Genomic DNA, 21,326 nt, shown 5'->3' with positions numbered 1-21,326 from the left:
AATTCATTATTATCAGGTTGTCCTAAAAGTTCCCTAAAAATCCTTCAGTTGGTTCAGAATGCTGCAGCTAGAGTACTGACGGGGACTAGCAGGAGAGAGCATATCTCACCCGTGTTGGCCTCTCTTCATTGGCTTCCTGTTAATTCTAGAATAGAATTTAAAATTCTTCTTCTTACTTATAAGGTTTTGAATAATCAGGTCCCATCTTAGGGACCTCGTAATACCATATTACCCCATTAGAGCGCTTCGCTCTCAGACTGCGGGCTTACTTGTAGTTCCTAGGGTTTGTAAGAGTAGAATGGGAGGCAGAGCCTTCAGCTTTCAGGCTCCTCTCCTGTGGAACCAGCTCCCAATTCAGATCAGGGAGACAGATACCCTCTCTACTTTTAAGATTAGGCTTAAAACTTTCCTTTTCGCTAAGGCTTATAGTTAGGGCTGGATTAGGTGACCCTGGACCATCCCTTGGTTATGCTACTTTAGACGTAGACTGTGGGGGGGTTCCCATGATGCACTGTTTCTTTCTGTTTTTGCTCCGTATGCATCACTCTGCATTTAATCATTAGTGATCGATCTCTGCCCCCCTTCACAGCATGTCTTTTTCCTGGTTCTTTCCCTCAGCCCCAACCAGTCTCAGCAGAAGACTGCCCCTCCCTGAGCCTGGTTCTGCTGGAGGTTTCTTCCTGTTAAAAGGGAGTTTTTCCTTCCCACTGTAGCCAAGTGCTTGCTCATAGGGGGTCGTTTTGACCGTTGGGGTTTTTCATAATTATTGTATGGCCTTGCCTTACAATATAGAGCGCCTTGGGGCAACTGTTTGTTGTGATTTGGCGCTATATAAGAAAAAAGTTGATTGATTGATTGATTGAGGCAAGGACACTCCACCGACCTGAAGAGGGCAAAGCACCTTTTTCCGGTCGAGAACCATGGCCTCAGATTTGGAGGTGCTGATTTTCATCCCGGACGCTTCACACTCGGCTGCAAACCGCCCCAGTGCACGCTGAAGGTCCTGATTTGACGAAGCCAACAGAACCACATCGTCCGCAAACAGCAGAGATAAGATTCTGTGGTTCCCAAACCAGACCCCCTCTACACCCTGGCTGCACCTAGAAATTCTGTCCGTAAAAATAATGAACAGAACCGATGACAAAGGGCAGCCCTGGCGGAGGCCAACGTGCACTGGAAACAGGTTTGGCTTACTACTGGCAATGCGAACCAAGCTCCTGCTGTGGTCGTACAGGGACCGGATAGCCCTTAGCAAAGGACCCTGGACCCCATACTCCCGGAGCACTCCCCACAGGTTACCCCAAGGGACACGGTCGAACACCTTCTCCAGATCCACAAAACACATGTGGACTGGTTGGGCGAACTCCCATGAACCCTCGACACCCAATGGAGCGTGTAGAGCTGGTCCAGTGTGCCGCAACCAGGATGAAAACCACACTGCTGCTCCTGAATCCGAGGTTCGACCATCGGTCGAATTCTCCTCTCCAGTACTCTGGAATAGACCTTACCGGGGAGGCTGAGGAGTGTGATCCCCCTATAGGTGGAACACACCCTCCAGTCCCCCTTCTTAAACAGAGGGACCACCACCCCGGTCTGCCAATCCAGAGGCACTGTCCCCTATTGCCACATGTCAGTCCCACAACATCCAGAGACTTAAGGTACTCAGGACGGATTTCATCCACCCCAGGAGCCCTGCCACCGAGGAGCTTTCTAACCACCTCGGTGACTTCGGCCTGGGTAATGGATGAGTCCGCCTCTAAGTCCCCAGTCTCTGCTTCCTCTTTGGAAGACGTGACGATGAGATTGAGGAGATCCTCGAAGCAGGAGCCCTGCCACCGAGGCGCTTTCTAACCACCTCGGTGACTTCGGCCTGGGTAATGGATGAGTCCGCCTCTAAGTCCCCAGTCTCTGCTTCCTCTTTGGAAGACGTGACGATGGGATTGAGGAGATCCTCGAAGTACTCCTTCCACCGCCCGACAACATCCCCAGTCAGGGTCAACAGCTCCCCACCCGCTCTGTAAACAGTGCTGGTGGAGAGCTGCTTCCGCCTCCTAAGGCTTCTGACTTTTTGCCAGAATCTCTTCGAGACCGACCGATAGTCCTCCTCTGCCGGTACCTGTCAGCTGCCTCTGGGGTTCCACCTACCAACAAAGATAAGTAGGACTCCTTCTTCAGCTTGACGACATCCCTTACTTCCGGTGTCCACCACCGGGTTCAGGGATTGCTGCCGCGACAGGCACCAGAGACCTTGTGACCACAGCTACGAGTGGCCGCATCGACATTGGAGGTGGAGAACATGGTCCACTCGGACTCCATGTCTCCAACCTCCCCTGGGATCTGGGAGAAGCTCTCCCGGAGGTGGGAGTTGAAGACCTCACTGACAGAGGGTTCCGCCAGTCGTTCCCAGCAGACCCTCACAATATGTTTGGGCCTGCCAGGTCTGACCGGCTTCCTCCCCTCCCAGCGGATCCAACTCACCACCAGGTGGTGATCGGTCGACAGCTCTACCCCTCTCTTCACTTGAGTGTCCGAGACACGTGGCCGAAGATCAGATGATACAACTACAAAGTCGATCATCGACCTCCAGCTCAGGGTGTCCTGGTGCCACGTGCACTCATGGACACCCTTGTGCTCGAACATGGTGTTCGTGATGGACAAACTGTGACTAGCACAGAAGTCCAACAACTGAACACCACTCGGGTTCAGATCGGGGAGGCCGTGCTTCCCGATCACCCCCCTCCAGGTCTCACTGTCGCCACCCACGTGAGCGCTGAAATCCCCCAGGAGAACAATGGAGTCCCCAGTCAGAGCGCTATCTAGTACCCCTCCCAGGGACTCCAGGAAGGTCGGGTACTCTGCACTGCTGCTCGGCCTGTAGGCCGAGACAATGGTGAGAGACCTGTCCCCGACCCGAAGGCGTAGGGACGCGACCCTCTCGTTCACCAGAGTGAACTCCAACACATGGCGACTGAGCTGGGGAGCAATAAGCAATGCGACCCCAGCTCTCCGCCTCTCCCCGTGGGCAACGCCAGAAAAATGAAGCATCCTGCCCTTCTCCAGGAGTTGGGTTTTTCTCCCCCTCTAGCTGCCACCCTATCATGGTGGGGGAGTTTGCGTACCCGGATGATCCTAGGAGCTATGTTGTCGGGAGCTTTGTGCTCCCTGTAGGGTCTCCCAAGGCAAACAGGTCCTAGGTGATGGGTCAGACTAAGGGCAGTTCAGAACCTCCATGACCAGTAAAAAATCAAGGACAGAGACATCGCCCGGTATGGCAGAGCTGGGGTCCCACCCTGGAGCCAGGGCGAGCGCCTGGTGGTCGGGCCTTAGCCCATGGGGCCCGGCCGGGCTCAGCCCGAAAGAGCGACATGGGCCCGCCCTCCTGTGGGTTCACCACCTGCAGAGGGGGCCATGGGGGTCAGGTGCAGAGAGGATTGGGTGACAAAAAGAAAACAAAACCCTAAAAATGACGACTGATAAAACAATGTTAAACTGGCATATATATAAGGCGAATGAGGCCTAGGCAGGTTATTAGATATTTAATAGCTAGTAGGTTAAGGTGTAATTGTAGCTATGTTACTTAGAAGCTAAGATATAATATGTTTTAGGTTTCTATCTAAAGTTTATCCTACTGGTTAGGTTATGGATAGCTACTATAGGCAGAAAATTCCATCTTCTACATGCTTTTTAATAGAAACCCCAAACTTAGATATTATCTCTTGATATCTATTAAAAAGTCTTTTAAACTGAAGAACCAATTTGTCATACAGAAACTCTTGTTTAACTAATCTACTACTACGTTATGGTGTCTAGTATAAAAACTTTGGTAATTATCACAGATTCAACCAATTCTGACTAGTTGGGAAGTGTAAACGCCATATGTAGGTTTACTTGGTATGTTACTACTCATATAAGGAAATTTTACAATATGAAATATGAAACTATCTATAATGCTCAACTCTATATCTAAGTATGAATGTTTGTTATTGTTGTCTGTAGGCTTTTTAAGCTCTAATTCTGATGGATAAATATTTTTAATTTCATTCTCAAAATTAGGGTTATTTAAAGTAAGTAGGTCATCAATGTAACGGAAGGTACTGCTAAAGGTTTTTGTTGACTGGCTATCTGTTTTACGTTTATCTTTCATGAATTTATATTCATAAAAAAAAAAGAAAAGGTTTGCTAAAAGTGGAGCACAATCTGTTCCCATCGGTATCCCTATTGTTTGTTTGAAAATTCTGTTGCCAGCCTCTATATAGATATTGTCTACAAGGAATTCTATATGTTCAATCATGTTTTCTTCAGTTACATTACAATCACGTGTAGCTGTAGTGTTAGACCAGTATGTAGTGCCGTCATTTCTAATAACGATGTATTTAGAGCCTCTAATCCTAAAAAGCTTCCCTGACTAGTTCACTGATACTACAACCCCTGGCAACAATTATGGAATCACCGGCCTCGGAGGATGTTCATTCAGTTGTTTAATTTTGTAGAAAAAAAGCAGATCACAGACATGACACAAAACTAAAGTCATTTCAAACGGCAACTTTCTGGCTTTAAGAAACACTATAAGAAATCAAGAAAAAAAAATTGTGGCAGTCAGTAACGGTTACTTTTTTAGACCAAGCAGAGGAAAAAAAATATGGAATCACTCAATTCTGAGGAATAAATTATGGAATCACCCTGTAAATTTTCATCCCCAAAACTAACACCTGCATCAAATCAGATCTGCTCGTTAGTCTGCATCTAAAAAGGAGTGATCACACCTCGGCGAGCTATTGCACCAAGTGGACTGACATGAATCATGGCTCCAACACGAGAGATGTCAATTGAAACAAAGGAGAGGATTATCAAACTCTTAAAAGAGGGTAAATCATCATGCAATGTTGCAAAAGATGTTGGTTGTTCACAGTCAGTTGTGTCTAAACTGTGGACCAAATACAAACAACATGGGAAGGTTGTTAAAGGCAAACATACTGGTAGACCAAGGAAGACATCAAAGCATCAATGTCGGACTCTGTTGTTTTCTCTGGGCCCCTCCCCAATCAGACCGGGAGTGACATGTTTAGCCGCATGTTCTCCTTGAATTGCTGGCTGTCTGAGTGGTGTCCAAAAAATGAGGTGGGCTTCATAGATAATTGGCAAAGCTTCTGGGGAAAACCTGGTCTTGTTAGGAGAGACGGCATCCATCCCACTTTGGATGGAGCAGCTCTCATTTCTAGAAATCTGGCCAATTTTCTTAAATCCTCCAAACCGTGACTATCCAGGGTTGGGACCAGGAAGCAGAGCTGTAGTCTTACACACCTCTCTGCAGCTTCTCTCCCCCTGCCATCCCCTCATTACCCCATCCCCGTAGAGACGGTGCCTGCTCCCAGACTACCAATAACCAGCAAAAATCTATTTAAGCATAAAAATTCAAAAAGAAAAAATAATATAACACCTTCAACTGCACCACAGACTAAAACAGTTAAATGTGGTCTATTAAACATTAGGTCTCTCTCTTCTAAGTCCCTGTTGGTAAATGATATAATAATTGATCAACATATTGATTTATTCTGCCTTACAGAAACCTGGTTACAGCAGGATGAATATGTTAGTTTAAATGAGTCAACACGCCCGAGTCACACTAACTGTCAGAATGCTCGTAGCACGGGCCGGGGCGGAGGATTAGCAGAAATCTTCCATTCCAGCTTATTAATTAATCAAAAACCCAGACAGAGCTTTAATTCATTTGAAAGCTTGACTCTTAGTCTTGTCCATCCAAATTGGAAGTCCCAAAAACCAGTTTTATTTGTTATTATCTATCGTCCACCTGGTCGTTACTGTGAGTTTCTCTGTGAATTTTCAGACCTTTTGTCTGACTTAGTGCTTAGCTCAGATAAGATAATTATAGTGGGCGATTTTAACATCCACACAGATGCTGAGAATGACAGCCTCAACACTGCATTTAATCTATTATTAGACTCTATTGGCTTTGCTCAAAAAGTAAATGAGTCCACCCACCACTTTAATCATATCTTAGATCTTGTTCTGACTTATGGTATGGAAATAGAAGACTTAACAGTATTCCCTGAAAACTCCCTTCTGTCTGATCATTTCTTAATAACATTTACATTTACTCTGATGGACTACCCAGCAGTGGGGAATAAGTTTCATTACACTAGAAGTCTTTCAGAAAGCGCTGTAACTAGGTTTAAGGATATGATTCCTTCTTTATGTTCTCTAATGCCATATACCAACACAGTGCAGAGTAGCTACCTAAACTCTGTAAGTGAGATAGAGTATCTCGTCAATAGTTTTACATCCTCATTGAAGACAACTTTGGAGGCTGTAGCTCCTCTAAAAAAGAGAGCTTTAAATCAGAAGTGCCTGACTCTGTGGTATAACTCACAAACTCGTAGCTTAAAGCAGATAACCCGTAAGTTGGAGAGGAAATGGCGTCTCACTAATTTAGAAGATCTTCACTTAGCCTGGAAAAAGAGTCTGTTGCTCTATAAAAAAGCCCTCCGTAAAGCTAGGACATCTTTCTACTCATCACTAATTGAAGAAAATAAGAACAACCCCAGGTTTCTTTTCAGCACTGTAGCCAGGCTGACAAAGAGTCAGAGCTCTATTGAGCTGAGTATTCCATTAACTTTAACTAGTAATGACTTCATGACTTTCTTTGCTAACAAAATTTTAACTATTAGAGAAAAAATTACTCATAACCATCCCAAAGACGTATCGTTATCTTTGGCTGCTTTCAGTGATGCCGGTATTTGGTTAGACTCTTTCTCTCCGATTGTTCTGTCTGAGTTATTTTCATTAGTTACTTCATCCAAACCATCAACATGTTTATTAGACCCCATTCCTACCAGGCTGCTCAAGGAAGCCCTACCATTATTTAATGCTTCGATCTTAAATATGATCAATCTATCTTTGTTAGTTGGCTATGTACCACAGGCTTTTAAGGTGGCAGTAATTAAACCATTACTTAAAAAGCCATCACTTGACCCAGCTATCTTAGCTAATTATAGGCCAATCTCCAACCTTCCTTTTCTCTCAAAAATTCTTGAAAGGGTAGTTGTAAAACAGCTAACTGATCATCTGCAGAGGAATGGTCTATTTGAAGAGTTTCAGTCAGGTTTTAGAATTCATCATAGTACAGAAACAGCATTAGTGAAGGTTACAAATGATCTTCTTATGGCCTCGGACAGTGGACTCATCTCTGTGCTTGTTCTGTTAGACCTCAGTGCTGCTTTTGATACAGTTGACCATAAAATTTTATTACAGAGATTAGAGCATGCCATAGGTATTAAAGGCACTGCGCTGCGGTGGTTTGAATCATATTTGTCTAATAGATTACAATTTGTTCATGTAAATGGGGAATCTTCTTCACAGACTAAAGTTAATTATGGAGTTCCACAAGGTTCTGTGCTAGGACCAATTTTATTCACTTTATACATGCTTCCCTTAGGCAGTATTATTAGACGGTATTGCTTAAATTTTCATTGTTACGCAGATGATACCCAGCTTTATCTATCCATGAAGCCAGAGGACACACACCAATTAGCTAAACTGCAGGATTGTCTTACAGACATAAAGACATGGATGACCTCTAATTTCCTGCTTTTAAACTCAGATAAAACTGAAGTTATTGTACTTGGCCCCACAAATCTTAGAAACATGGTGTCTAACCAGATCCTTACTCTGGATGGCATTACCCTGACCTCTAGTAATACTGTGAGAAATCTTGGAGTCATTTTTGATCAGGATATGTCATTCAAAGCGCATATTAAACAAATATGTAGGACTGCTTTTTTGCATTTACGCAATATCTCTAAAATCAGAAAGGTCTTGTCTCAGAGTGATGCTGAAAAACTAATTCATGCATTTATTTCCTCTAGGCTGGACTATTGTAATTCATTATTATCAGGTTGTCCTAAAAGTTCCCTAAAAAGCCTTCAGTTAATTCAAAATGCTGCAGCTAGAGTACTGACGGGGACTAGAAGGAGAGAGCATATCTCACCCATATTGGCCTCTCTTCATTGGCTTCCTGTTAATTCTAGAATAGAATTTAAAATTCTTCTTCTTACTTATAAGGTTTTGAATAATCAGGTCCCATCTTATCTTAGGGACCTCGTAGTACCATATCACCCCAATAGAGCGCTTCGCTCTCAGACTGCAGGCTTACTTGTAGTTCCTAGGGTTTGTAAGAGTAGAATGGGAGGCAGAGCCTTCAGCTTTCAGGCTCCTCTCCTGTGGAACCAGCTCCCAATTCAGATCAGGGAGACAGACACCCTCTCTACTTTTAAGATTAGGCTTAAAACTTTCCTTTTTGCTAAAGCTTATACTTAGGGCTGGATCAGGTGACCCTGAACCATCCCTTAGTTATGCTGCTATAGACGTAGACTGCTGGGGGGTTCCCATGATGCACTGTTTCTTTCTCTTTTTGCTCTGTATGCACCACTCTGCATTTAATCACTAGTGATCGATCTCTGCTCCCCTCCACAGCATGTCTTTTTCCTGGTCCTCTCCCTCAGCCCCAACCAGTCCCAGCAGAAGACTGCCCCTCCCTGAGCCTGGTTCTGCTGGAGGTTTCTTCCTGTTAAAAGGGAGTTTTTCCTTCCCACTGTAGCCAAGTGCTTGCTCACAGGGGGTCGTTTTGACCGTTGGGGTTTTACATAATTATTGTATGGCCTTGCCTTGCAATATAAAGCGCCTTGGGGCAACTGTTTGTTGTGATTTGGCGCTATATAAAAAAATTGATTGATTGATTGATCAAGACAGAAAACTTAAAGCAATATGTCTCAAAAATTGAAAATGCACAACAAAACAAATGAGGAACGAATGGGAGGAAACTGGAGTCAACGTCTGTGACCAAACTGTAAGAAACCGCCTAAAGGAAATGGGATTTACATACAGAAAAGCTAAACAAAAGCCATCATTAACACCTAAACAGAAAAAAACAAGGTTACAATGGGCTAAGGAAAAGCAATCGTGGACTGCAGATGACTGGATGAAAGTCATATTCAGTGATGAATCTCGAATCTGCATTGGGCAAGGTGATGATGCTGGAACTTTTGTTTGGTGCCATTCCAATGAGATTTATAAAGATGACTGCCTGAAGAGAACATGTAAATTTCCACAGTCATTGATGATATGGGGCTGCATGTCAGGTAAAGGCACTGGGGAGATGGCTGTCATTACATCATCAATAAATGCACAAGTTTATGTTGATATTTTGGACACTTTTCTTATCCCATCAATTGAACGGATGTTTGGGGATGATGAAATCATTTTTCAAGATGATAATGCATCTTGCCATAGAGCAAAAACTGTGAAAACATTCCTTGCAAAAAGACACATAGGGTCAATGTCATGGCCTGCAAATAGTCCGGATCTTAATCCAATTGAAAATCTTTGGTGGAAGTTGAAGAAAATGGTCCATGACAAGGCTCCAACCTGCAAAGCTGATCTGGCAACAGCAACCAGAGAAAGTTGGAGCCAGATTGATGAAGAGTACTGTTTGTCACTCATTAAGTCCATGCCTCAGAGACTGCAAGCTGTTATAAAAGCCAGAGGTGGTGCAACAAAATACTAGTGATGTGTTGGAGCATTTTTTTGCTTTTCATGATTCCATAATTTATTCCGCAGAATTGAGTGATTCCATATTTTTTTCCCTCTGCTTGGTCTAAAAAAGTAACTGTTACTGACTGCCACAATTTTTTTTCCTGATTTCTTATAGTGTTTCTTAAAGCCAGAAAGTTGCCATTTGAAATGACTTTAGTTTTGTGTCATGTCTATGATCTGCTTTTTTCCCTACAAAATTAAACAACTGAATGAACATCCTCCGAGGCCGGTGATTCCATACTTTTTGCCAGGGGTTGTATATATATAAGTTGGTCATGTAGGATGTTCATATACAGGGTGGAAAAAAATCTAAACTATCAAAATGTGTAGCTACTTTTGTTTTGTTTAACTTTATTAGTTTATTTAAAACCTCTGTAGCATTATTGATAATCCAAAAACAGTTAACTCCAGTGTTCCAAGCTATAGCTATTGCAGTTTTATTTAAAATGTTTTGTAACTAATTTAAGGCTAGAGGTTAGCAGTTGGGAATGGTTTAGTTGTACATGCACTAGAGGCTGCTATAAATCTACTACCTATCGGATTTTTATGCATTTTTGGAAGCCAGTAGAAGGATGGTAATTGCTTCATATCGGTAATAATGTTAATGTTACATTTAGTCATAAATTCTTGGTGTTTTGTTACAATATATTCTATGTGAATATTATATAGCATATATGTTTGTGGGCTAGTGCCATCACTAATGCTAAGTTCCTTTCAAACTACATCTGAGTAATATTTTTTGCAAACTATTAGGATATTGTTACTGGCTTTATCTGCTGGTACTAAAACAAAACGTCTTTGAAAATTATTTCGTTATTTCAGGCAAAACTTGTCTGACAGTACATGTTTTTTTGTATGGATTTTTCTTTTTTTCCTAAGTCTATCTTAATTTGAACTGTTTCTAATACTCTTCCTTTCCATTCATCCATTGTTCTAGTATCTACTTTTTCTTTTTTGCCCAATGTGTTTTTGTAATCCCTAATGGCTTTTTTAACCATTATGAGGTTTGTGTCCCAGTTAATATTATTTTGCTCTCTAAACGATGGTCCTTTACTAAGTAATTTTCTAAACTTCCTGTTCTGATTATTCCAAGAGTACCAGTTATTACATGTCCTGTTGGCTCGTATTTGAAATTTGACAAGTGGCAGTCACCACAAGGTTTGTAGTTCCTAATTCAAAGTCTTAAATTTTTTATGCATTGTTTGAAATTGAAAATTTGAAAATTGAAAACTTTTCCAGCCATATTTTTAGTATATGAATAGCTAATAATGGGGGGGGGGGGGGGTTGATCACTGATGAAATTTGGTATAGTTTTTTGGATTGGTTTGCTGTGTAGAATCTGTGATAGTTTGATAGTTTACATGGTAGAGTTTTAACTTCCACTTGTAGATGTAGTGACGAACTGTGTTAACTGACAGTGGTTTCCTGAAGTGTTCCTGAACCCACGCGGTAAGATCCTTTACACAGTGATGTTGGTTTTTAATGCAGTGCCACCTGAGGGATCGAAGGTCACGGGCATTCAGTGTTGGTTTTCGGCCTTGCTGCTTACGTGTAGAAAGTTACCCAGATTCTCTGAATCTGAATATTATCTGAATAATATAATCTGAATATTAGATGATGGAATCCCTAAATTCCTTGCAATTGAACATTGAAAAACATTGCTCTTACACTGTTGGACTATTTTTTCACACAGTCATTTACACAGTGGTGATCCTCGCCCCATCTTTGCTTGTGAACAGCTGAGCCTTTTGGGGATGCTCCTTTTATACCCAGTCATGACACTCACAATTAGTGTCCTCAGTTCCCAAACGCTTAGAGTGTTGTTAGAAGGAAAGGTGATGTAACACAGTGTTAAACATACCACTGTCCCAGCTTTTTTGAAACGTGTTGCAGGCATCCATTTCAAAATGACCAAATAATTGCACAAAAACAATAAAGTTTATCAGTTTGAACATTAAATATCTTGTCTTTGTGGTGTATTCAATTGAATATAGGTTGAAGAAGATTTGCAAATCATTGTATTCTGTTTTTATTTACATTTCACACAATGTCCCAACTTCATTGGAATTGGGGTTGTACAAATTGAAAATGATGAATGATTCATAAGACTGATCAAGGCCCTCTGTAAAAATATCACACCAATTTTGGTGCATTCGATCCATTTTAAGATATAGTATATATATATATATATATATATATATATATATATATATATATATATATATATATAGTTTCCTCTGTTATTTTCCTTTTGAAATTTATAATTTCAATATGATCAATATTATCAACTAAGGAATTATAAGCAATGAAGGCCGGCAAGTGATCAATAATGTCACTCATAAGTAACCCACCCGTTAGATTCCCAACAGTAACATTTGTTAATATATTGTTAATGAGTGTGGATGTGTTTGTAGTAATACTGGTCGGATGTGTTATCACTGGATATAATTCCATACAAAATACAGAATCTAAGAATTCTGCTATTTGTATTTGACTATGAGGATTTAGAAAATCTATGTTAAAGTCTCCAGAAACAAATAAAGGTTTATTATTTTTAATTGAGTTGTACATCGCAGTCAATTTCACCACAAAAAATATTTATGTTTGCTCTGGCAACTCTATAAATACAACTTATAATGATGTTTTTGGTTTTTCAAATATAATGTCCACAGTAACATATTCCATGATGTCATCCAAAGAAAATGACATATTTTGAACAATTTCACAGTGATGGTTAGATCTAACATAAAGTGCCACACCTCCACCCGCTTTTTTTTTTTTTGCCCTTTTTCTAGAAAAAAAACATAACCCTCAAACCCAAACTGGACAGTCAACATACTCTTCCTTTAACCACGTCTCGGTCACTGCAATAACTGAAAAAATATTTATTAGCAGTTTTTAAACAGTCTTGAATTTTGGAGAAATTCAAAGAAAGATTTCTGTTATTACAATGTATAACAGAGAATGTTGCATTTGTGAAGGAACAATGCTTAAATTGTTCCTCAGTTAAATAATTACAAAGATTATTTCTTTTATCAAGAAAAAAAAAAACAATCCGAGAAATATTATTTTCATTGTTATGAAATCTATGTTTGGCACCATCGAAAACTTTTAAATTGAGCTCCTGTGCAGGAGTAAATTGTAAAGAATCAGTTGACGTCATGAAAGAAATATAATCCACAGTCCAAGAAATGCAGTTAAATAAAGCCTAACTTCATGATATGAACCTAAACATGAACCAAAAAATGTGTTCCATAACAAATGATGAAGAAAAATTCACAAACTGAAATGAAATAGTGTCTTCCTGATCTTGGGTTTACATCATGATGTATCCGTGAAGTAGTTTTGATGTAATCCTTAAAAGTCTACAAAGTGAAATTCTAATCCAGATTCTGGATCCAGATCACCTCCAAAATTTAATGGAGTCTTCCAAGGCTTGTTATCTCTATCTGTGGTGAAAATGTTGTCAAACTCCGTGCAGTAGTTTGACGTAATCTTGATGACAGACAAATAAACTCTGATGATTTTATTTGGTCCTTGGTGAATGAAAAAATGCAAACAAGTCAAAGTCAGATTTCTGCTGTGTTTGGTTCTACCTGGTTCTCAGCCAGCGCCTCCTTAGCCATGTAGTGTTCACGCTTCATCTTCATCTCCACCTCTTCAGGAATGTCAGGCACCATCATGTCAATCAGGCGGGCAACAAAAAACACCACATGCTGAAAGAGGTGAAATTCATGGTGAAGACCACTAGGGGGCACATAACTTTCCTGTGAGTGCACCAGAAGAGGAATCAGTGTTTTTTGAAGACACATCGTTCAACTACCAGGACAATCGAGACATAAACTCACTTCGGAGTCTGTACTTGAGTCGAAATGTCACACGTGTCACCTGATTTCACATCTGCAGTGATATACCTGTGTGTGTGTGTGTGTGTTACAACACTGTCACGTCACTTTTTTAGTCAGTTAGAAAGCCGCTTAGCCACGGCGTAATTCTGTCAGATGATATTTTACTGAAAAATATTTTGTATTTAGTTTTACTCAACTATGTTGAAATCTTTTATTGTATTACATTTTTTCTGTGAATCTGATTGGTTAATCATGTGAGATTTCAGACCATAAAATATCGGTGGCATGAAGACGCTTTTGCTATGCTAAGCTTTGACGAGCTAACCACACCCTCTCACAGCGATTCGCTGACCAAATTACTTACAGAAACACAAACCGTGCAAACGTTGAAATTGAATGAGAATGGGAAGAACCCCCTTGTGTCTGATGATTTGCGAACGTTCACACTGGAGTACGGTTGCAAACAGCCGTTTAACCGGCTCCACTAACCTGTCACGGTACCGCAACCGTAAAATCCATCACGAACGTCCACAAATCATCAGACACAACAGGGTTATTCCCTAATTTATTCAGTTTGAAAGTCCACATAAATTTTCTGTCTTTTCGAGGTTTAAACCAAAGATCTCACACATCACTCCAGTGTTGGAGCAGAAACACCAAGTCAGTAATGCTCGTACCTGCAACAGGAAGCCACTGATCCACATTTTAGTCCTCATCTCAGAACCAACAGGAAATGCCCGCGTTATTTAAAGCCTCACTTCCAACCCCGCCTTCCTGCTGTTTGCAGTTGAGGGCCTGAAATGTGACTCGTCCACCTTTTTGTGCCAGAGAGGGATTTTTCTTCATTCCCCCCAACATGCCTCATCTCTCCACCCCGCCGGGTGGCCCACTGCCATTGTTTGGTACAGAATGGGACTTTAATCTTGTCACCACATTATCATGATAGTTGTGTGGCCTCCCTGCCAAACTGATGCCCTCTAATGGCCCAGTCACATGGCACTAACAAAGGACAATGAAGCCCAAACAAAACAAGAAATCTGAACTTTCATTGACTTTTCATTGGCATCTTTTAACCTTTGCACAGCTGGCTCTTCCTCTGGATTTTTAAACTATTGAAAAATTTGAACGAATGCCGCTGAAAACCTCAGTTCATCCATATTTCGTTGTGCTGTCATTGTTGATGGTTTCTTATCATTTGCTTTGTTTTTGTAACGTTAGCATTTAGTTTGACTTTGTTCGACCAGCTGCATGTTTTCATACAGTATAGAAGTCGGTTTGTGAGCACTGCTGTGAAGGAGAGATGCAGCTCCTCCGTGGGTGGTGCTGGTCTGGGGCTTCCACCGCTGCGTGTGATGGGGTGAGTGCAGCTGCTGTCATGCCGTGGTGCTGGCCGACCAGGAAGAATGTGTTGGCCACCTCTGCCAGCACACGGCAGTCCTTGATTGTGGTGCTGGCCAGCCTGAAAAGAGAGATACTGCACAAAAAATCCGGCCGGGGTCCTCTGGGGGGGCTTTGCAGGAGCGTGATCAGCCTCATTGCCGTAGAGCTGCTGAGAGCCGTCATGACGTAATAATATTTTGTGTCATCTGCGGTGATCTCTCAGAGCGAACTGCGCCTCGGTTTGTGTAAACCAGGCAGCAGTTTACAGAAGCGTGACTTTGAGCATCAGGTGTGAAAAAGGTTCGGCAGCAGTGGACATTTGCATGTGAACAGTTTTGATATGTGATTAGAAATACCAGGGTTTTGAAAAAAGGCAGAGAGAGCGAGCCAATGCTATCTCTCCCACCCTCTCTCTTTCTCTCTCTCCTCTCTCTCTTGCTCTCAATGTTGAAACAAAAAACGGCATTTTGTTTACAGCATGGAGATCAATGTTAGCTGTGGTTTTGATTTGTTCCTCTTTCGTTCCTTTTGCACTCTTGATTTGCAGGCTATTCAGTGATGGGAAAAGTCAAAAGCTCATTCGTCCACCTTTTCTTGACGATTTGTGACTTTTTTACTTTTTTCCCTTCGTTCAGGACTCATCGTATGCCATGTGACTGGACCATAAAACCAGCCGACATGCATCTGCTCGAGGTTTAAGCACACAGGCTCTCGTGCTACTCTAGTTAACACTGTCTGAGCTCAGTACGATGGCACTGAAGCAAGTCCTTGATCAAAGTCCTGAGGTGGCCTCCTGGAACTCATCTCATACAGGAAATTTTGATGATTTTGGTGTGTTGTTTCCTCTGATAATACTAATGATCCTGATGGTACTAATGGTCCTGACAGTAGTAATAATTCTAACCACAGGAATAATCCTTACAGTACTAATGGTCCTGATGGTACTAATGATCCTAACAGTGCTCATGAACCTGAAGGTACTAATGATCTTGACGGTACTGTTGGGCAGTATGTCTCAGGGCCATGTTCTTGGTCTAACTTAATATCTCCTCTGAAAGGCCGTGATCCATGCTGTTCTTTTCTTGACATGCTACACAGATAAAACAGTTTTATTTTTAAACATACCTTTCAGATAACAACACAAGCAGCCACAGCATACAGTTGTATGCAGACGTTTGGGCACCCCTGATAATTTTTATGATTTTCCTTTATAAATCATTGGTTGTCTGGATCAGAAATTCAATCAATCAATCAATCAATCAATCAAACTTTATTTGTATAGCACTTTACAACAGTAACCACTGAACCAAAGTTCTTCACATAAATACATAAAATCAACAATAAAAACACAAAAACCATCATGAAAAGACTCTACGTACTAAAAGCAATTCTGAACAAATAAGTTTTTAGCTTAACTTTGAACAGAGACAAAGTACTAATTGAACGCAACTCCACGGGCAAATTCCACAGTCGAGACCCAGCCACAGCAAAAGAGCTATCACCCCACTGCCTGCTTTTGGTGCTAGGTATCACCAATTGATTCTGATCAGCAGACCTCAAAGGTCTGGTGGGTGTATATACTGTTAACAGTTCACAAAGATATGAACGTGCAAGTCCATGTATAGCATTAAAAACAAATATCAAAAGTTTAAAATCAATCCTAAAACGGACTGGAAGCCAGTGAAGAGTGAACAAAACTGGAGTGATATGACTATGTTTGCGAGTGTTTGTCAGAAGACGGGCTGCAGCGTTTTGAACCCTCTGTAGATGTTGAAGAATGCACTGGTTGAGACACACATACAATGAATTACAACAGTCAATCTGGGGAGCTAATAAAGGCATGCAAATTTCAGTTAAAGATATCATTTGAGAAGTGAAATGTAGTTTCTAGTATTTACAGAAAATGTGCAATAATTATTTAAACAAATTTAGGCAGGTGCATACATTTGGGCGCCCTTGTCATTTTATTGATTTGAATACATTTAGCACTAATTATTGGAACACACAATTGGTTTGGTAAGCTCACTGACCCTTGACCTCCTTACACAGGTGAATCCAATCATGAGAAAGGGTATTTAAGATGGCCATTTGCAAATGTTTCCCCTCTTTGCATCTTTTCTAATGAGTGGCAACATGGAAGCCTCTAAACAACTATCAAATGACCTGAAAACAAAGATTGTTCAACATCATGGTTTAGGGGAAGTATACAAAAAGCTATCTCAGAGATTTCAGCTGTCAGTTTTCACTGTGAGGAACATAGTGAGGAAATGGAATACCACAGGCACAGTACTAGTTAAGGCCCGAAGTGGCAGGCCAAGAAAAATCTCAGATAAACTGAAGTGAAGGATGGTGAGAACAGTCAACCCACAGACCTGCTCCAAAGACCTACAACATGATCTTGCTGAAGATAGTGTCTCTGTGCGTCGTTCAACTATACAGCGCACTTTGCACAAGGAGATGCTGTATGATGCTGTAATGCAGAGGAAGGCTTTTCTGTGTACACACCACAAACAGAGTCACTTGAGGTATGCGTAAGTACATTTGGACAAGCCAGCTTCATTGTGGAATAAGGTGCTGTGGACTGATGAAACTAAAATCGAGTTATTTGGACATAACAAGGGGCTGTATGCATGGCTGAAAAAGAACACAGCATTCCAAGAAACACACTTGCGACCTATAGTAAAATTTGGAGGTGGTTCTATCATACTGTGTGGCTGTGTGGCCAGTGCAGAAACTGGGAATCTTGTTAAAGTTGAGGGTCACATGGATTCCAGTCAATATCAGCAGATTCTTGAGAACAATGTTCATGAATCAATGACAAAGTTGAAGTTGCGCAGGGGCTGGATCCTTCAACAAGACAGCGACCCTAAACACTGCTCAAAATCTACTAAGACAAATGCAAAGGAAGAAGTACAACGTTCTGGAATGGCCATCTCAGTCCCCAGACCTGAATATTACTGAAAATCTGTGGTGTGATTTTAAGCGGGCTGTCCATGCTCAGAAACCAACAAACCTGAGATGTTTTGTAAAGAAGAATGGTCCAAAATACCTTCAGCCAGAATCCAGACTCTCACTGGAAGCTATAGGAAGCGTTTAGAGGCTGTTATTTCTGCAAAAGGAGGATCTACTAAATATTGATGTATTTATGCACCTGCCTAATTTTGTTTAAAGAATTATTGTACACTTTCTGTAAATCCTATAAATTTCATTTCACTTCTCAAATATCACTGTTTGTCTGCTATATGATACATTTAACTGAAACTGCTGATCCAGACAACCAATGATTTATACAGGAACATCATGAAAATTATCGGGGTGGCAAACTTTTACATACAACTGTATCAATGTCAAATGCAAAATCACTTTTTCACCCAATCACATAGCTCCACTGATCCACACAGCAGGGAAGGCCCGCCCACTTTGAGGTTGGCCAAGTGCAGGCTTAAAATGCAGGTGAGCCCAGAGGTTGCTTTACACCTGTCATGGTCATTAGTACTATCAGGTTTAAACCTGATAGTACTAATGACCATGACAGTGCTAATAAACCTGATAGTACTAACAAACCTGACAGTACTAATGATCACAACAGTGCAAACAAACCTGATAGGACTAATAAACCTGTTAGTACTAACAAACCTGATAGTACTAATCATGACAGTGCTAACAAACCTGATAGTACTAATGATCATAACAGTTCTAATAAACTTGATAGTACTAATAAACCTGTTAGTACTAACAAACCTGATAGTACTAATAAACCTGTTAGTACTAACAAACCTGATAGTACTAATCATGACAGTGCTAACAAACCTGATAGTACTAATGATCATAACAGTTCTAATAAACTTGATAGTACTAATAAACCTCAATCAATCAATCAATTTATTTATATAGAGCCAAATTCACAACAAACAGTTGCCCCAAGGCGCTTTATATTGTAAGGCAAGGCCATACAATAATTACAGAAAAACCCCAACGGTCAAAACGACCCCCTGTGAGCAAGCACTTGGCTACAGTGGGAAGGAAAACTCCCTTTTAACAGGAAGAAACCTCCAGCAGAACCAGGCTCAGGGAGGGGCAGTCTTCTGCTGGGACTGGTTGGGGCTGAGGGAGAGAACCAGGAAAAAGACATGCTGTGGAGGGGAGCAGAGATCAATCACTAATGATTAAATGCAGAGTGGTGCATACAGAGCAAAAAGAGAAAGAAACACTCAGTGCATCATGGGAACCCCCCAGCAGTCTAAGTCTATAGCAGCATAACTAAGGGATGGTTCAGGGTCACCTGATCCAGCCCTAACTATAAGCTTTAGCAAAAAGGAAAGTTTTAAGCCTAATCTTCAAAGTAGAGAGGGTGTCTGTCTCCCTTAATTAATAATAATAATTGGGAGCTGGTTCCACAGGAGAGGAGCCTGAAAGTAAACCTGATAGTACTCATGATCACTACAGTACTAATAAACCTGATAGTACTAATGATAATGACAGTGCTAATAAACCTCTTAGTACTAATAAACCCGATAGTACTAATGATCATTGCAGTACTAATAAACCTGACAGTACTAATAAACCTGATAGTACTAATAAGCCTGATAGTAAAAATGATCATAACAGTGCTAATAAACCTGATAGTACTCATGAGCACTACAGTACTAATAAACATGAGAGTACTAATGACCATGACAGTGCTAATAAACCTGTTAGTACTAATAATCCTGATGGTACTAATGATTATGACAGTACTAATAAACCTGATAGTACTAATGATCATGACAGTGCTAATAAACCTGATAGTACTCATGATCACTACAGTACTAATAAACATGAGAGTACTAATGACCATGACAGTGCTAATAAACCTGTTAGTACTAATAATCCTGATGGTACTAATGATCATGACAGTACTAATAATCCTGATGGTACTAATGATCATGACAGTGCTAATAAACCTGATAGTACTAATGATCCTGATGGTACTAATGATCATGACAGTACTAATAATCCTGACGGTACTAATGATCATGACAGTGCTAATAAACCTGATAGTACTCATGATCACTACAGTACTAATAAACATGAGAGTACTAATGACCATGACAGTGCTAATAAACCTGTTAGTACTAATAATCCTGATGGTACTAATGATCATGACAGTACTAATAAACCTGAGAGTACTAACCTGTTAGTACTAATAAACCCAATAGTACTAATGATGGGCAGCACGGTGGCTTAGTGGTTAGCACTGTTACCTCACAGCGAGAAGGTCATGGGTTCAATTCCTGTGGCCTTTCTGTGTGGAGTTTGCATGTTCTCCCTGTGTTTGCGTGGGTTTCCTCTGGGTGCTCCAGTTTCCTCCCACATTCATGCGGGTCAAGTGGACTGGAATCTTTAAATTGTCTGTAGGTGTGCGAGTGGGTGTGACTGTGTGTGTTTATCCATATATGGCCCTGTGACAGACTGGCGTCCTGTCCTGGGTGTACCCTGCCTCACGCTCTATGACTGCTGGAATAGGCTCCAGCCCCCCGCGACCCTTGGACTAAGCGGTTGAAGATGAGTGAGTGAGTGAGTACTAAAGATCATGACAGTGCTAATAAACCTGATAGTACTGATGATCACGACAGTGCTAATAAACCTGATAGTATTAATGACCATGACAGTGCTATTAAACCTGATAGTACTAATAAACCTGTTAGTACTAATAAACCTGATAGTACTAATGACCATGACAGTACTAATAAACCTGATAGTACTGATGATCATGACAGTGCTAATAAACCTGATAGTACTAATGATCATAACAGTGCTAATACACCTGATTGTACTAGTGACCATGACAGTGCCAACATACCTGATAGTACGAATGATCATGACAGTGCTAACAAACCTGATAGCACTAATGATCATGACAGTACTAATAAACCTGTTAGTACTAATAAACCTGATAGTACTAATGACCATGACAGTGCTAATAAACCTGATAGTACTAATAAACCTGTTAGTACTAATGACCATGACAGTACTAATAAACCTGTTAGTACTAATAAACCTGATAGTACTAATGATCATGACAGTGCTAATAAACCTGATAGTACTAATAAACCTGATAGTACTAATGACCATGACAGTACTAATAAACCTGATAGTACTGATGATCATGACAGTGCTAATAAACCTGATAGTACTAATGATCATAACAGTGCTAATACACCTGATTGTACTAATGATCATAACAGTGCTAATAAACCTGATAGTACTAATGACCATGACAGTGCTAATAAACCTGATAGTACTAATGACCATGACAGTGCTAATAAACCTGATAGTACTAATGATCATGACGGTACTAATAAACCTGATTGTACTAGTGACCATGACAGTGCCAACATACCTGATAGTACGAATGATCATGACAGTGCTAACAAACCTGATAGTACTAATGATCATGACAGTACTAATAAACCTGTTAGTACTAATAAACCTGATAGTACTAATGAC

At 40.9% G+C, this 21,326-nt stretch overlaps 1 protein-coding gene across 1 annotated transcript in view; it reads right to left on the bottom strand.

Moving 5' to 3' along the window:
* The window catches only part of ano7 (anoctamin 7), a 255,141-nt gene that overhangs the window by 6,006 nt on the left and 227,809 nt on the right, over window positions 1-21,326 (bottom strand). Inside the window, exon 23 of the mRNA XM_034168698.1 lies at window positions 13,206-13,325. Within this exon, the coding sequence (XP_034024589.1) occupies window positions 13,206-13,325 (120 nt within the window). The remainder of the gene's footprint in view (window positions 1-13,205; window positions 13,326-21,326) is intronic.

The sequence above is a fragment of the Thalassophryne amazonica genome, chromosome 4 (genome assembly GCF_902500255.1).
Source record: "Thalassophryne amazonica chromosome 4, fThaAma1.1, whole genome shotgun sequence".
NCBI lineage: Eukaryota > Metazoa > Chordata > Actinopteri > Batrachoidiformes > Batrachoididae > Thalassophryne > Thalassophryne amazonica.
The sequence above is the reverse complement of the archived record's forward strand: the minus strand, read 5'-3'. Positions and strand labels throughout refer to the sequence as shown.